This window comes from Schistocerca americana, chromosome 3 (genome assembly GCF_021461395.2).
Source record: "Schistocerca americana isolate TAMUIC-IGC-003095 chromosome 3, iqSchAmer2.1, whole genome shotgun sequence".
Taxonomy (NCBI): Eukaryota; Metazoa; Arthropoda; class Insecta; order Orthoptera; family Acrididae; genus Schistocerca; species Schistocerca americana.
Genome location: NC_060121.1, coordinates 571,684,977 through 571,701,215, shown reverse-complemented (window position 1 = coordinate 571,701,215; position 16,239 = coordinate 571,684,977). Strand labels below are relative to the sequence as shown.

Below are 16,239 nucleotides of genomic sequence, written 5' to 3'. Positions count from 1 at the left end.
GAAGAAAGAAGTCTGCACGTTGGCTAACGATTAACTAAAATAGCTCATGAATCTCAGATACGTTCCACGGCTGCATAAAAACTACGCCCTGCATCTGAAAACCATGTTACAAGCAGAAACGGAACAGTCAGTCAGGCTATGACAAACGCTAAACACAAGCATGGTCTGCGTGGTCTTGGCATACGCAAAATTAAATCTGTAGCTGATTCCGTTGTTGCAGCCGATGAATTGAACCGGCGTTTCACATTACCTACCATCGCAATTAAAGCGAAAACGAAACAGAGAATGATTGTTTACTTCGTTGGGGTAAACGTCTGTAGCTACGAAAAATTATATATAAAGCATACTATTTGCAGTATCAGCAAAAACAAAGCCATTATGCTTTTCAGATCAGCACCTAGCGGACACAGTGGCATCGCATTCCAAATTATGAAGCTTATTATTGACCCACATCTGCATACCATAACATGTATCTTGAATACTCCTTAATCACAGGTGTTCTCCATGAGGTCTGGAAAGAAGGACTAGGTAAACCACTACCATAAAAAAAGAACGTTGACACAGCACCTTCTGATTACTGACATGTTTGCATTCTTCCTGAACTGCGCAAGGCCTGAGAATATATAGTGCACACCCGCTAACAAACTTCTCAACTACAAAAAACTAACCAGACGAATGCCAATCAGGTTTCCATAAACATCACAGCACATCTGAAGCCCGCCATGCATGGACAAGAGGTGACTGCATATCTTTCTCAGATTTAGCAAAGTCTTTTCACTCTGTCGACTTCGACATTTTAGTAGCCAAGCCTAAGTTTCTCGCCAAGTGCAGTACAATGGCTTCGCTCATACCCCTCTCTCTCACCGTGTTCGGTGCCATAAAATCACATTGGAGACAGGCAGTATCAGAATTCCCCAAGGGCTCGCTATTGCCTCATTGATGTGTCAATGATCTGTCGTCAGTTATGTTCTATTGCAGATACCAATGTATGTTGTTGATCTCTAGTGGCATCTAAGAGCGAAACCGACAAATTTGGAGACAGCTTGCGAAAATTTCAACACTGGCCCGTATACACTACGGTATTGGACTCAAATTATGTTGTTAAAGTTTTAATCCTAAATGGGACAAATACCAATTTCTCTCACTCACCATAGAGTAAGAGTGATAACGGATGAAAATTTAAATTGGTCTGCGCAGGTAACTTCAGTGTGTAAAATGGCATCAGCATCTCTCTACGCCCTACAAAAATACAAAATACTCTTTCTTCTCGTACAGAAAAATTAACTTGTGAAAACATTTATGCTTTCATTTATTGAATACAGCGATGTTATTGTGCGACGTCTTTCTCAGGAAAGCTCACGGTACCTGGAACACGTCGTGAACGCCTATGTTCGATACATCTGTGATGTGTGGCCCTCTGATCATACTTCAGCATCATATGCACAGCCATCTTGGCTGCGAGCAGGAAAGCGCAGAGATTGCCTTACGCTCTGTCTCATCTAATGCCTTATCAACGTACACTGTCCCTCATATATCTCCTCGACCTTCATGTTCTTATCTGAAAACATGGCTGGAGCACCCGTTCTCATCAGAGCAAAATCCTTTCTGTCCCACACTATCACCCAGCCACTCTGTCAGTCGTTTTCACTTGCAGGAAATGAACTCTGGAATGACCTTCTCAACGTATTAGAGAATTCAATAACATCTCCAGTTTCAAATGACAGTTAATAACATATCTGCTGAAACAGGAATAATGACTACCATTGTCCCTGTAGAAACCCGTTAGCCCTTTACATCCTTCTTTCCAGCCAGTTGTTCCTTATTTCCTACTACGCTTAGATGGTGCAGTCTTCTTAAAACTGCATTCCCCAGAACTAGCTTACTTCGTCTATATAGAAACTCAAGTCATTTTATTAGTTTATATTAGAATTATAACTATTTTTATGTAACTATGATATGAAAAAGGTACTGTATGTGTGAAACCTTGGTCCGACGTAGGAGAGGGCCTGAAGGCCCTAATCAGAACATGTTAAATCAAAAAATAAATGAGTTCTCGCTTTGATTTTGTTTTTCTTTCTGCTGCCTGGCAACACATTCGCATCGTCGTTGTATAATAGTAGAAAAGATCAAAAGTATGCATTAGTCGACTGATCATGTTAATGTTTTCTGAAAGAGTATCGAATATTAGGTGCACTAAGTTATTGTTGTTTGATATGTCACAAAGGTTTGTCACGTTTCAGGAGGAACAATGAATTACGGAGAAATCGGGAAATATACAGTGAAAACAAAAAAACAAATGTGTTTCTCTTAGTATGACTTAGTTTGTATTCATTTGAAAGAAAAAGGCCACAGATTAATTTCTGACGACGTTTTAAAGCTTTTGTTCGTGGACTAAGATGCATACGTCAGATACACGTGCAGTCGAACAGTTGTCATTCCTATTCACAATTTATTTTTTTCCTATAAACGTCTACATGTATCAAAACACAAACGCTACAAAAACAGTATATACGCTTTCTAAAAATAGATTAGAATCGTAAATTGTACCAAATCAATAATCAGCTATGCTTCTTAGCTCGTATGACATTGTGATCTGAACACCAAATCATAAGCTATGCACGAGGAACTAAATAATTTACATATCTCAACATCTCGTTGTGGCGCACAGCACCTACAGAAGTATTCAGTATCAGTCTGTAAAGAAGTAAAGTGTGTAATATATACTGACTAGCAGCAACTGAACCAAGAGTTTTTCTTTGAGTTTCAGCCTTTTGACTGATTTGATGCAGCCCCCGATAAATTCGTCTGCTGCGCTAACGTCTTCATCTTAGAGTAGTGCTTATACCGTACGTCCTCAGTTATTTGTTGGATATATTTCATCCTCTGTTCCCCCACAGTTTATACCCTCTACTGCTCCCTCTAGTACCATTATCCCATCCCATCTTGTCGTGAGTATTTTCCGTACGTTCTTCTCTTCGTCGATACAGCTGAGACCCCCCCCCCCCCCCGCGATAGCTTATCACTCTATTTAATTCGCAACATTCCTCTGTAGCACATCTCAAACGCTTCGATTCTGGTCTGTTCCTGTTTTGGCGCTGTCCATGGTTAACTACCATAAAATGATGTTCTCATGACGTACATTTTTAGAAATTTCTTGCTCGAATTGAAGCCTATGTTTGACAGTAATAGACTTCTTCCGCCACGGATTATTTTGTTTCCAAGGAAGCAGAATTCCTTAACTTTGTCTGCTTCGTCGTCAACAGTTTTGATGATAAGTTTCTCGATATTCTCATATCTGCTACTTCTCATTTCTTCTGTCTCTTTCGGATTATTCTCAATCCATATTTTCTACTCGTTAGACTGTTCATTCCACACAACAGCGCCTGTAATTCTTTTGCACTTTCACTGAGAGTAGCATTACCATCAGTAAATCTTATCCTTTTACCCTGAATTTTAATCCCACTCTTGATCCTTTCTTTTGTTTCCGTCACGTCTTCTTCGATGCAGTGTTTGAACCGTTGGGGCGAAAGACTGCACCCTGTCTTACACCCTTTCTAATTCCAAACCCAAAGCTGTTTCTAGTGACATCTCAAACCATATACACTGCACCCCCCTCCCTCCCCCCACTACTAACACTCCTACCTACCATAACTAAGATCGTGGGACCACGGGCGTGCTCTTGAATAGGGAGCCATGCAGTGAAGCCGCAGTACAGAACAAGGAGGCTGCGCTCCTGAATACCTGGTGTGGCATGATGAGTGAGTCGTCTACCAGCACGAGGTCTTCAGCGCTCACAGACTGTAGGAAGTCGATCAGCTGTTGCGAATCGTCCGTTTCGTAGCCGAGGGCGGCACCCAGTCCGAAAGAATGGTTCCGGGCTTCTGCGATTGTCAGAGAATGTTCCGTTATAACGGTCCCACTCTCAAGGATGGCTTGTGAGAACAGACCTGCAAAATGAAGTATTGCGAAGGTTAATTTAGTGCTGGAGCGGAGAAAGGCATGATAGGTATTGTACTCTGGCGTGACATATTCACCTCGCTTCTGTATTATTCATCTAAACACCTAGCGGCACTGTCTGTAGGACATGATTAAATAATTAGAAAGCAGTTCTGAGTACATTAGGCAGACAAGGAAGAAATGTAGAAATCTCCCTTTTCACGAGTTTACTGAAGAATGGGATACAACCCGTCGGTTTTGACCGATGTCGTCAGAAGTTACCAGAGATAAAGTATTGCACAGATTTAACAGCGAAGACGAATGTTAAGAAACAAAGGAATGCAGGACAGAGAAAACTGATGGTAGACATACAGCACGCACATACATATTTCGAACAAAATGTTAAGTCTGCCGCTTCTTTGGGTCCTAGTATTCAATTCTTTGGTTGAGCTATACAGGTCAACTGAAGTAAAGTATACAAATCTTCCGTATGCCGATATTTTCGCCTTGGACAGTACTAGTATGGATTGAGAAACATCGTAGTAATACTGCTAAAGAATGCGAATAAAAGCGACAGCAATAAAATTTGAATTTCGTACTGCAATTGACGAATTCTGCATCATACTTACAAATGAAAATCAGAAACTAAAACTTGTCCATAATGAAAAACCATTCTTCCAAAATACACACATAGAACTTAACAATTCATCCACAGTTTACAATAAAAATACAAAGTATCTGATCGGTTGCCTGTGTTTACATAATATGCCTTTATCAGCTCGTAACCCTTAAAAACCGGCGAATTAAGACGAAAAATAGTTCGCCGGCCGCGGTGGTCTAGCGGTTCTAGGCGCGCAGTCCGCGCGACTGCTACGGTCGCAGGTTCGAATCCTGCCTCGGGCATGGATGTGTGTGATGTCCTTAGGTTAGTTAGGTTTAAGTAGTTCTAAGTTCTAGGGGACTGATGACCACAGATGTTAAGTCCCATAGCGCTCAGAGCCATTTGAACCATTTTTTTTGAACGAAAAATAGTTCCTCAACCTCAGTATTCACCCTTTAGCAGTGCCTATTCGTAACATGCGTAGTTTGAAACAATTACAATCAACAGGACAATACCAGTAATTTTTTGTAGTAGTTCAACACTTACCACTCCTCGAGAGAAGCAACGAACCCTGGGCAGATTATTTTCTTTGCTTTTATCTCTATATTACATTTAATATTTGGATTATCTGTATTTCGAAACGAAGGAAGTCATAGTTTTTCAGTCTTTGTTCGATTTCTACGTTTACTACAAAAAAGTAATAGGAAGAAAAAACTGAAAATCGGTTATTTCAGAAACCGGCTATTTTCGCAGTTTCAGAGGTCAGGATAAACTGGCATTAAAAAAACGATAACGGTCATCCCCAATCCAGATTTCTTCCTCTGGGAGCACCGTAAGTGTTCTAAAATCGAAGTGCAAGCCTCCAGGTACCAGAGACCAACACCCGTAAAGAAGTCGTCGGTATCCCTGTTGCTGTACTGGAGAACACGTTTCGTAGCAGCTTCATGGCTCATCTACGTGAGTGCTCCGATAACGGCGGTGCTCATCTGAGTGATGCGATCTTTACGACGTGAGTAACACATATCGAATCAAACTCCTGAGTCTGACTAACACGTCTGCATTTGTAAATCATGACGACCTGTGTGAATAAAGTTTTTGTGAACTGCTGAAAACGGTGCGTTCTCTCTGGGTCACCGTGTAAAGTAAAGTTGGAGATAAACACTGCCACAAGTTCTCACCTGACGAGAGGGGTGAGACGAAATGCACTGAGGTACACATGGAACCGGCGCTTTGTCCGAAAATCGTGACTCGCTGCGGATCGCCGCCAAAGCTGGCGATGTTGTTCTGCACCCAGGTCATCGCCAGCTGCTGGTCCTTGAGTCCCGCGTTGCCAGGTGCGACGGCGTCTCCCGTTCCCAGAAAACCTATAATTGAACACGACATCCATGACATAAGAAAGCAACTCAGAGAAGAACCAAGCGACCATTGTAAGTAGACACCAAATGTTACAGTGAAATGTACAGATCGCAGTTGCTTATTGACAATTTTTCATGATTCATTTGGAAAATATCTTTAATTTGAGGTTCAAAAGTATCTGAATTAATCGTGCACGGCATACAAAACAAAGCGAGAAATGTCTACATATACATATGATGGGTAATGAGGAGAAACTTAATAGAATTGGCAAGACTAGAAATTTATGGTACAACGTGACAAAAAGAGAGAATGGGTTGATAGGACACATTGTGAGACATCAGTGGATGATCAGATTAGTACTGGAGGGAAGTGTGGGAGGTAAAAGTCATAGAGGGAGACCAAGAGATGAATATAGTAAGCAGATTCAGAAGGATAGAGATTACAGCAGTTATTAAGAGATGAAAAGGCATCAAACCAGTCTTCGGACTAAAAACCCGACAAGAACAACATAGTACAACATTTCCTAATGTAATAGTCGTGAAAGGGTCCTAGGTCTTGTAAAATGATAAGATACTCAAGAACTTTACAAAGTATCAAAGGCTAACTGACCAGCAGCACCGTGCGGCTTCTAAGGAAAACTAATCATCCTCTAAATGTAGGAAGAGTTATAGCGAAACATTTTTAACATACAGCTTGTAGATACAGTTGGCGTCTACATATAATGTAACGTAGTACATGTAAAATTCACATACTTTGACACCGCGGATCCAAGTTTCCGGAAAGCATTATCAATGTGAATGTAAAAAAAGTTGCTAGCAATATATTCCTATGCAACACTTAGTACTAAACAATGGTAGTTACTTGTAATTTTAATATTACTTCCCTCTCGTAACATTAGTATAAGTGTAATTTCGGAATGTCACTTTACCACAACTGTCACAGTGCAGGCTCTTGGTTCGCCGCTTACTTTACAAACAGAAAGCAGAAGGTAATTCTCCACAATATTGAGAGTGGTAGTGATGTTCAGTCCCAATGGGGCACTGTTAAGTGGGGCGTTCCCCAAGCGTCGGTGCTGGGGCCACTTTATAAAAAGAGAAACAGGGATAACGTTGACAGTTATAGACCTATTTCTATGCCATCGGTGTTTGGTAAAGTTATCGAGAAGGTTGTATATACAAGGTTACTGGAGCATTTAAATTCATATAATTTGCTGTCAAATGTACAGTTTGGTTTTAAAAATGGTTTAACAACTGAAAATGCTATATTCTCTTTTCTCTGTGAGGTTTTGGACGGATTAAATAAAAGGTTGCGAACGCTAGTTATTTTCTTTGATTTAACGAAGGCTTTTGACTGTGTTGACCACAAAATATTACTGCAGAAGTTGTACAATTATGGAGTAAGGGGAGTAGCTTACAATTGGTTCGCCTCTTACTTTACAAACAGAAAGCAGAAGGTAATTCTCCGCAATATTGAGAGTGGTAGTGATGTTCAGTCCCAATGGGGCACTGTTAAGTGGGGCATTCCCCAAGGGTCGGTGCTGGGGCCACTGCTGTTTCTTATTTATATAAATGATATGCCTTCTAGTATTGCAGGTGATTCAAAAATATTTCTGTTTGCTGATGACACCAACTTGGTAGTGAAGAATCTTGTGTGTAATATTGAAACAGTATCAAATAATGTGCTTAATGAAATAAGTTCGTGGCTTGTGGAAAATTATTTGATGCTAAATCACAGTAAGACTCAGTTTTTACGGTTTCTAACTCACAATTCAACAAGAACCGGTATTTTGATCAGACAGAATGGGCATATTATAAGCGAGACGGAGCAGTTCAAGTTCCTAGGCGTTCAGATAGATAGTAAGCTGTTGTGGAAAGCCCATGTTTAGGATCTTGTTCGAAACTAAATGCTACTTTATTTACCATTAGGACAGTATCTGAAGTAAGTGACAGTTCAACACGAAAAGTAGTCTACTTCGCTTACTTTCATACGCTTATGTCATATGGTATTATTTTTTGGGGTAATTCTTCGGATTCAAAAAGGGTATTTTTGGCTCAAAAACGGGCTGTTCGAGCTATGTGTGGTGTATGTTCGAGAACCTCTTGTCGACCCCTATTCAATAGTCTGGGAATTCTGACATTAGTCCGGAACCGCTGGACTGCTACGGTCGCAGGTTCGAATCCTGCCTTGGGCATGGATGTGTGTGATGTCTTTAGGTTAGTTAGGTTTAAGTAGTTCTAAGTTCTAGGGGACTGATGACCACAGAAGTTAAGTCCCATAGTGCTCAGCGCCATTTGAACCATTTGAACCAATTCTGACATTGCCCTCACAATATATATTTTCTTTAATGCCGTTTGTTGTTAGCAATATTAGCTTATTCCCAAGAGTTAGCAGCTTTCACTCAGTTAATACTACGCAGAAATCAAATCTGCATGTAGAATGCTCTTCCTTGACTCTTGTGCAGAAAGGAGTGCAGAATTCTGCTGCATCCATTTTCAATAAGCTACCACAAGAACTCAAAAATCTTAGCAGTACCCCAAACACTTTTTATTGTTGATTTTCTTTATTTAAACTAACGAATTGTCGCCTGAATATGTTACTTATATTTCATTTTATCTGTTACTACCATCATGTTGTAATTTCGTGTATTGACTCGTTCCATGACTATGGAGACTTCTCCTTAATTTGGTCCCACGGAACAATAAATAAATAAATAGAAAACTGAAGAGTGTCTGCTCAGACCTTATAGCGTCTCAAGGGTAATCTGATCTTCCACCTATCTTGTCACTTCCCCCTATGTACATCGTTACTATCTTACTTTGCCACGCTCCAAACTGCTTTCAAAAGGAAAAAAATATAACCACACAATAATCATGTAGTGCTTTTGGGCTACACACAAATATAAAATTTTCATAACTATAATAAATTTTCAGCCAGATTATCATAAACAGCGTCTTTTTCATCGATTGACAGCATTTATCAGATACTCAAGATGGACCAACCATTTACAATTTGTCAAACCATGAGCTGTTTACGAAGAAGTCTAGTCGTGTCATAATCAAGCAGCGAAACTACTTAAACCATACGATCTGTATAAGATCTTTAAAGGACATGTACCAGTTTGCCGAATCATTTTTGTGTCCTACCTACCGCTAGGCAAAATACCTTGCCATGCTACTAGTACCAAATGTCAATCTCTACAACCATAATATTCGTAAATCTAAGTATTTAGTTGAGGTAATCCAGATAAAGTACCTCGCCTCAAATCACATTAAGACAAGACTAGACGCGGTGACTTCACTTGTAAGCGGACACGACTGATCTTTCAGCTAGTCAGTCTGTAGACAGCATCGTCAAAATATTCCAACATATTTTGTTGTAGTCGTTGGTCTGAAGATAAATGTGACGCCATTCTCCATACAATTTTTCCCCATACAAGTCTCCCCATCAGCTCATACCTACTATAGATTTTGGAGATGTAAACGTGATCACCGTATTCAGTTCTTGATCACCCACACAGATTTTTAACCTCGGAACAAACTTCCCTCCCTTAGCAAATTTACTGTTCCTTGATGAATCTGTGTGTGTTGTATCACATTTAGCTCGTGTTGTTTCATAATGCTCTTTTCTTCCGAGCTCGATTCAGTATCTCTTTATTAGTTATTCGATCTACCTCTCAAATCTTCAGTATTCTTCTATAACACCACATTTCAAAACCTGCTATTGAGTTCTTGTATGACAATATTACCACCCACGTTTGACTTCCACACAACTAACGCTCCATACACATACAGAAAACACATTTCCTGATAAAAAAGTGAAGCAGCCAGAAAGGAGGACAAAAGGAAATGAAATATCACAGGTTGAAGGGGTATATGACATTATTTTGTTGATTCTAAAACCTAATGAAATTTCTGAAGATCTTGGGCAGTATGAGCACACGAATCAGTATGACGATGCACTCTCACTTATCTGCATTGACACACTGATTCAGTTGGCATGGGCATCATACAGCCGTTGTATAGTCATCTGAAGTAAGAAACTTCCTGGCAGATTAAAACTGTGTACCGGACCGAGACTCGAACTCGGGACCTTTGCCTTTTGCGGGGAAGTGCTCTACCAACTGAGCTACCCAAGCTCTTGCCCGCGAAAGGCAAAGGTCCCGAGTTCGAGTCTCGGTTCGGCACACAGTTTTAATCTGCCAGGAAGTTCCATATCAGCGCACACTCCACTGGAGAGTGAAAATCTCATTCTGGAAACATCTCAGGTAAGCTGGCCCAAAACTATTGTAATTGGAAGCTGATATCCTGGCACTGGGACAGAGTTGACGTCCAAACTGTTCCCAGGTGTGTTCTATTGGGGACAAATCAGTGGATCTTGCCGGCCACAGATGTACCTCGGCATCACGAAGACCGTTCATAGAGACATGTTCCTATGGACGAGTGTTTTTCATTGAAAGATGACATCGCGTTAGTGACATACGAAAGGTAAAACAAGATGATGCAAAGTGTCCATGATGTACAGCTATGCTGTCAGAGTTCCCTCAGTCAGTACCAGGATGCTGATGAACGCGCAGTTGAGCGCCCCACAAACCAAACGTAATCAGCCAGTACCAGCTCTGGCCCAAAGTCATACTCGATAGTTCCCCACACTACAATACCAGGAGTAACAGTAGTGTCACTCTGGAAGAATGGGACCTCTCCCCAGGGTCTCGCTATACTAGCAGATGATGGTCATTCTAGGTAGTGCAGAACTTCAAATGACAATGTTATAGCAGTCATCAGTAAGTCCATGCTTCCCCTTCATAACACCACTCCAATCGCAGCCATTTGTGTTGTTGAGTTAATGGCATGCTCTGCATGGTATGGTAATTCCCTAATCCGGCGGCCAGTCTGTGGTGTGGGATGACACAGAATGTTTCAGGGTGTCCATTACTTGTTCTTGGATGTCACACACAAATGTGAAGGAGTTACCCCGACTGTATTCTGTTAGAAACGTGCAAAGTACGCAGTAGATGACAGATGAGCCAGCCACTGGTGAACGTAGATGTTACGCCTTACAAAATACAACACAGCCACAGCGTGTTGCGAGGCGAGCCATCCAGGCGACGTACGGAAATAGTTGGGCAGCGACGCCTAAACATAAGAAGGCGGAAGCAAACGCAGAAGTGTTTAGTATACATGCTGCAAGGCACAGCAAAGCCAAAGCAAGTGAGGCCCGTGAGTTATAAATACCTAGTCGCTTTTGTACTGAAATATTCTTGCGTGGAATTGCAGCACTACTACCACATATCTGTAATACTGAGGTGCCGTCTGGAATGCTGTAAGGAATCCGCAAATGGATCTCTTATCAGAGCAACCTGCCCTGAGACATAAGCTACAGTGCCGTCTCCGCGTCTTGCCTAGTCCTGGGACACAGCGCATTGGCCACAGTGCTTCTATAGTGGGTCACGGCCGCCACAGCGCAGGAGACATCAGCCACTCCTCAACCACCCACCACTGCTTAGCCGCCGAGCTGGAGATCGTCGCTGACCGAAGCAGTGGCGTTGCGCCACAGATCGGCCATACCGCCTGTCAGCATTGTGGGACGCCACGCATACACATGAGGAAGGCAATTGGATGCCCCAGCTACACTGCCTCTGTTCGGATTGTACCATGGTGGAAAGCCGCAATAAAGAAATCGCAAACCAAAAACAAATCTACTGACTCCTATTTCAGTGTGCTAGGTGCACTATGCAGCGATCCTTCCCCCCACTCCCCCACCCCTCCCACACTCGTGTGGTGGTCACATGTGGTGGAATGAAATTTTGATGATGAGTCAATCCGACCTCACGTTCTGATACAGTCCAACGTCAGCACACGGTTACATCCAAATGTTCCCCAAACCTGGATACTGCACGATTCGGCAGGCCAACTAAATGGAGCCCTGCAATGACACACCTTTTTCAAACTCTGTTATGTGCTGAAAACACTGTCTTGCATCTACAGGGTGTTACAAAAAGGTACGGCCAAACTTTCAGGAAACATTCCTCACACACAAAGAAAGAAAATATGTTATGTGGACATGTGTCCGGAAACGCTTACTTTACATGTTAGAGCTCATTTTATTACATCTCTTCAAATCACATTAATCATGGAATGGAAACACACAACAGAACGTACCAGCGTGACTTCAAACAGTTTGTTACAGGAAATGTTCAAAATGTCCTCCGTTAGCGAGGATGCATGGATCCACCCTCCGTCGCATGGAATCCCTGATTCGCTGATGCAGTCCTGGAGAATGGCGTATTGTATCACAGCCGTCCACAATACGAGCACGAAGAGTCTCTACATTTGGTACCGGGGTTGCGTAGACAAGAGCTTTCAAATGCCCCCATGAATGAAAGTCAAGAGGGTTGAGGTCAGGAGAGCGCGAAGGCCATGGAATTGGTCCGTCTCTACCAACCCATCGGTCACCGAATCTGTTGTTGAGAAGCGTACGAACACTTCGACTGAAATGTGCAGGAGCTCCATCGTGCATGAACCACATGTTGTGTTGTACTTGTAAGGGCACATGTTCTAGCAGCACAGGTAGAGTATCCCGTATGAAATCATGATAACGTGCTCCATTGAGCGTAGGTGGAAGAACATGGGGCCCAATCAAGACATCACTAACAATGCCTGCCCAAACGTTCACAGAAAATTTGTGTTGATGACGTCATTGCACAATTGCGTGCGGATTCTCGTCAGCCCACACATGTTGATTTTGAAAATTTACAATTTGATCACGTTGGAATGAAGCCTCATCTGTAAAGAGAATATTTGCACTGAAATGAGGATTGACACATTGCTGGATGAACCATTCGCAGAAGTGTACCCGTGGAGGCCAATCAGCTCCTGATAGTGCCTGCATACGCTGTACATTGTACGGAAACAACTGGTTCTCCCGTAGCACTCTCCATACAGTGACGTGGTCAACGTTACCTTGTACAGCAGTAACTTCTCTGACGCTGACATTAGGGTTATCGTCAACTGCAAGAAGAATTGCCTCGTCCATTGCAGGTGTCCTCGTCGTTCTAGGTCTTCCCCAATCGCGAGTCATAGGCTGGAATGTTCCGTGCTCCCTAAGACGCCGATCATTTGCTTCGAACGTCTTCCTGTCGGGACACCTTCGTTCTGGAAATCTGTCTCGATACAAACGTACCGCGCCACGGCTATTGCCCCGTGCTAATCCATACATCAAATGGGCATCTGCCAACTCCGCATTTGTGAACATTGCACTGACTGCAAAACCACGTTCGTGATGAATACTAACCTGTTGATGCTACGTACTGATGTGCTTGATGCTAGTACTGTAGAGCAATGAGTCGCATGTCAACACAAGCACCGAAGTCGACATTACCTTCCTTCAATTGGGCCAACTGGCGGTGAATCGAGGAAGAACAGTACATGCTGACGAAACTAAAATGAGCTCTAACATGGAAATTAAGCGTTTCCGGACACATGCCCACATAACATCTTTTCTTTATTTGTGTGTGAGGAATGTTTCCTGAAACTTCTCTTATCATTTACCTTCTCGCCGATGTGTGCACTTGTATGAAGTTGGTCTGTCATCTTACCATGCTTCCTGGTTGCTTCAACTTTTTTTTTCAGATAGTGAACATTCCAACAGGGAAATTTGTATGCGGTTATACAATGTTTTCTTTTAAGGATAAGCTCCCTCATACTGTTGCTAGTCTATAATTTATATCCTGCTTGCTTTCCATTCGTTGGCTAGTTTTGTGTCCCGAGTGTACTCATCTACTATTGTTAGTAATCCCTCCAAGCATCGCCAGATTTGTGTTTCCTGTATTACGTTTATCATTCATTCGTTTTTGTTATATACATCTTGTAACATCTTTTCAGTAAACTATTAATTCCATCCACTGATCTTCTAAGTCATTTACCATGTATGAAAGCACTGTAATACTATGGAAAAACTTAAAAGTTATTATCTCTCCGTCCCTAAACTTTAATTCTTCTTTCCAGATTACTCTATAATTTATCTCACTGCTTGTTGGATGCTTTTTTTCAAAGTCATCAGTATTTTGACCACCTTGATGCGGTCTGCCGTGATGCCTCTCTGATGCCAAACTCTGCATCTCACAGTAGCATCTTCATTTTTCATTCTCAATAATTTCCTGATGTTTCCCAATCGCTGCCTTTACCTGGAGTTCTTTATCCTCTACCACTCCCTCTAGTACGATGAAAGTTTTTCCTTAGTGTACTGACACATGTTCGGTCATCAGGTCCCTTCCTCCAGTGTTTTCCATGAGTTCTTTTCTTCGCCAATTATGTGGATAATCTGCTGTTTCCTTATCTGATTATCTAATATTTAAAAATCTTCTGTAGCACCACGTTTGAAAAACTTAAATTCTCTTATGTTTTGGTTTTCCCACAGTTCATGTTTCACTTTCATACAATGCTGCGCTCGAGAAGTATATTCTACAAAATTTCTTCCTCAAATTGAGGCCTGTGTAGACTAGTGGACTTCCCTTGACCAGGAATTCCCTATGCTAAGCTGTCGTCCTTGCTTCGCGCATCACTTGTTATTTTGCATCCAAAGTGCAAAAAGTCCTTCACGTAGTCTACTTCGTTGTCACCACTTTTGATGTTGAGTTTGTCGCTAATCTCCTTTCTGGTACTCCTCATTTTACTTTTGTCTTCATTGATTTACTCTCAATCTATAGTGTACGCTCATTATACTGTTCATTTCATTCTAGACATCCTGTTAATTTTCCTCTCTTTCGCCGAGGACCGCGTTGCCATCAGTGAATATTACCATTGATACCCCTTCGCCTCGTATTCTAAGTCGACAAATTCTACGACTGTATCCTGAGATCAGAATTGTCGCTCTGCTAGCTTTATCTTCCATAATGTCAAACTGTCGTACTTCTCATTCTAGTTTGTTTTATTCTTGTAAGTAACGTGATGCGTGATCTTTTAAGCTGCTTATGTAACAGTTTTCAAGTGTATCTGCCCTTGTTATCTTCGGAATTGCGTGAAGAAGATTTTCCTGAAAGTCAGATGATATATCTCTTGTGTCATAGAATCTACAAATAATTGGATGGTCTTTTAATTGCCACTTCCTTCTATGATGTTAGAAATTACGAAGTAACGATATTTATCCATTTTACTTTATTTGATTCCATGTCATCCTAATTTCTGTTAAACCGGACTCTAATATTGAATTCCCTGTGCGTTCCATATAGACTCCCATTTCCTTTTCTATCACGTCATCAGACAAATCAGTGCCCTTCAAGAGATCTTCACTGTACTCTTTCCACTATCTGCTCTCTCTTTTGCGTTAAAAATGGAATTCCCATTGCACTCTTCATGTTGACGCACTTGTTTTTAATTTCACAGACGACTGTTTCCTCATTTTCTATATTTCGAATGAGTTATTCCAACGACCATTTCTTTTTCGGGTTCTTCACGTTTTTCCTGTAATAATATTACCATGCGTTTCCTGCACTTACTATTTGTTGTATTGTTAACTCAGCTATAATGCTGTATTCCTTACTATATTTCAGTACTTCCTACTTCCATCGATGAGCTGGAGTATTTCTTCTGGTATCCAAGCTTTCTTCATAGTTCTCCTTTCTCTAAAGGCATCCATTTGTCCTCTCTCCATTCCTGTTTAACCATTTTGCATTTCCTCTTAATCTTAGCTTGCCAGCATTCCTACTTTCTTATTAGATATTAAAGCTACACTCGCATTACCCCTATCTGATTTTGTATTGACGACACTGTATTCACCTGATCAGAATTGTTGTTCTTCTGCCACTGAACTGCACTAATTCCCACTATATGTGACTTCAACCTATCCATTTCCTTTTCTAAATTTTCTAATCTACTTGCCCGACGAAGTGATCTAACATTCCACGCCCCGATCTGTATAACGCCAGTTTTGTTCCCCCCCCCCCCCCCCCCCCCCCACACCGATTACTACATTCTCCTAACCAATACCCGCCCTGAGATCCGACAGGGACACTATTTCACTTCCTGAATATTTTACTCAAGAGCTTACAATCGTCGTTTAACCACACAGCACGGCTGCAGTTTCCTGTTTCTTTCAGCCATTCGCAGAACCAACACAGCAAGTCCGTTTCAGTTGATGTTATAACGCCAGACCAGTGAATCACTCAGACTGTTGCTCCTGCAACTACTAAAAAAGCTGCTGCCCCTCTTCAAGAACCACATGTTTGACATCTTAGCAGATACTCCTCCGTAGTAGTTGCTCCTACGGTACGGCTATCTGTATCACTGAAGCATTCAAGCCACGCCGCCAACGGCAAGGTCCATACGAGGAAGGAATCATTGAAAGGTCCG

The 16,239-nt window shown here is 41.7% G+C and overlaps 1 protein-coding gene across 2 annotated transcripts in view; it reads right to left on the bottom strand.

Annotated features, from left to right (window-relative positions):
- LOC124606802 (cholinesterase-like) overlaps window positions 1-16,239 on the bottom strand; it is a 231,385-nt gene that overhangs the window by 199,094 nt on the left and 16,052 nt on the right. For both annotated transcript variants that reach the window (XM_047138870.1, XM_047138871.1), the window contains exons 4-5: window positions 5,716-5,901; window positions 3,742-3,947 (exon numbers count right to left, since the gene is read on the bottom strand). In XM_047138870.1, the coding sequence (XP_046994826.1) occupies window positions 3,742-3,947; window positions 5,716-5,901 (392 nt within the window). The remainder of the gene's footprint in view (window positions 1-3,741; window positions 3,948-5,715; window positions 5,902-16,239) is intronic.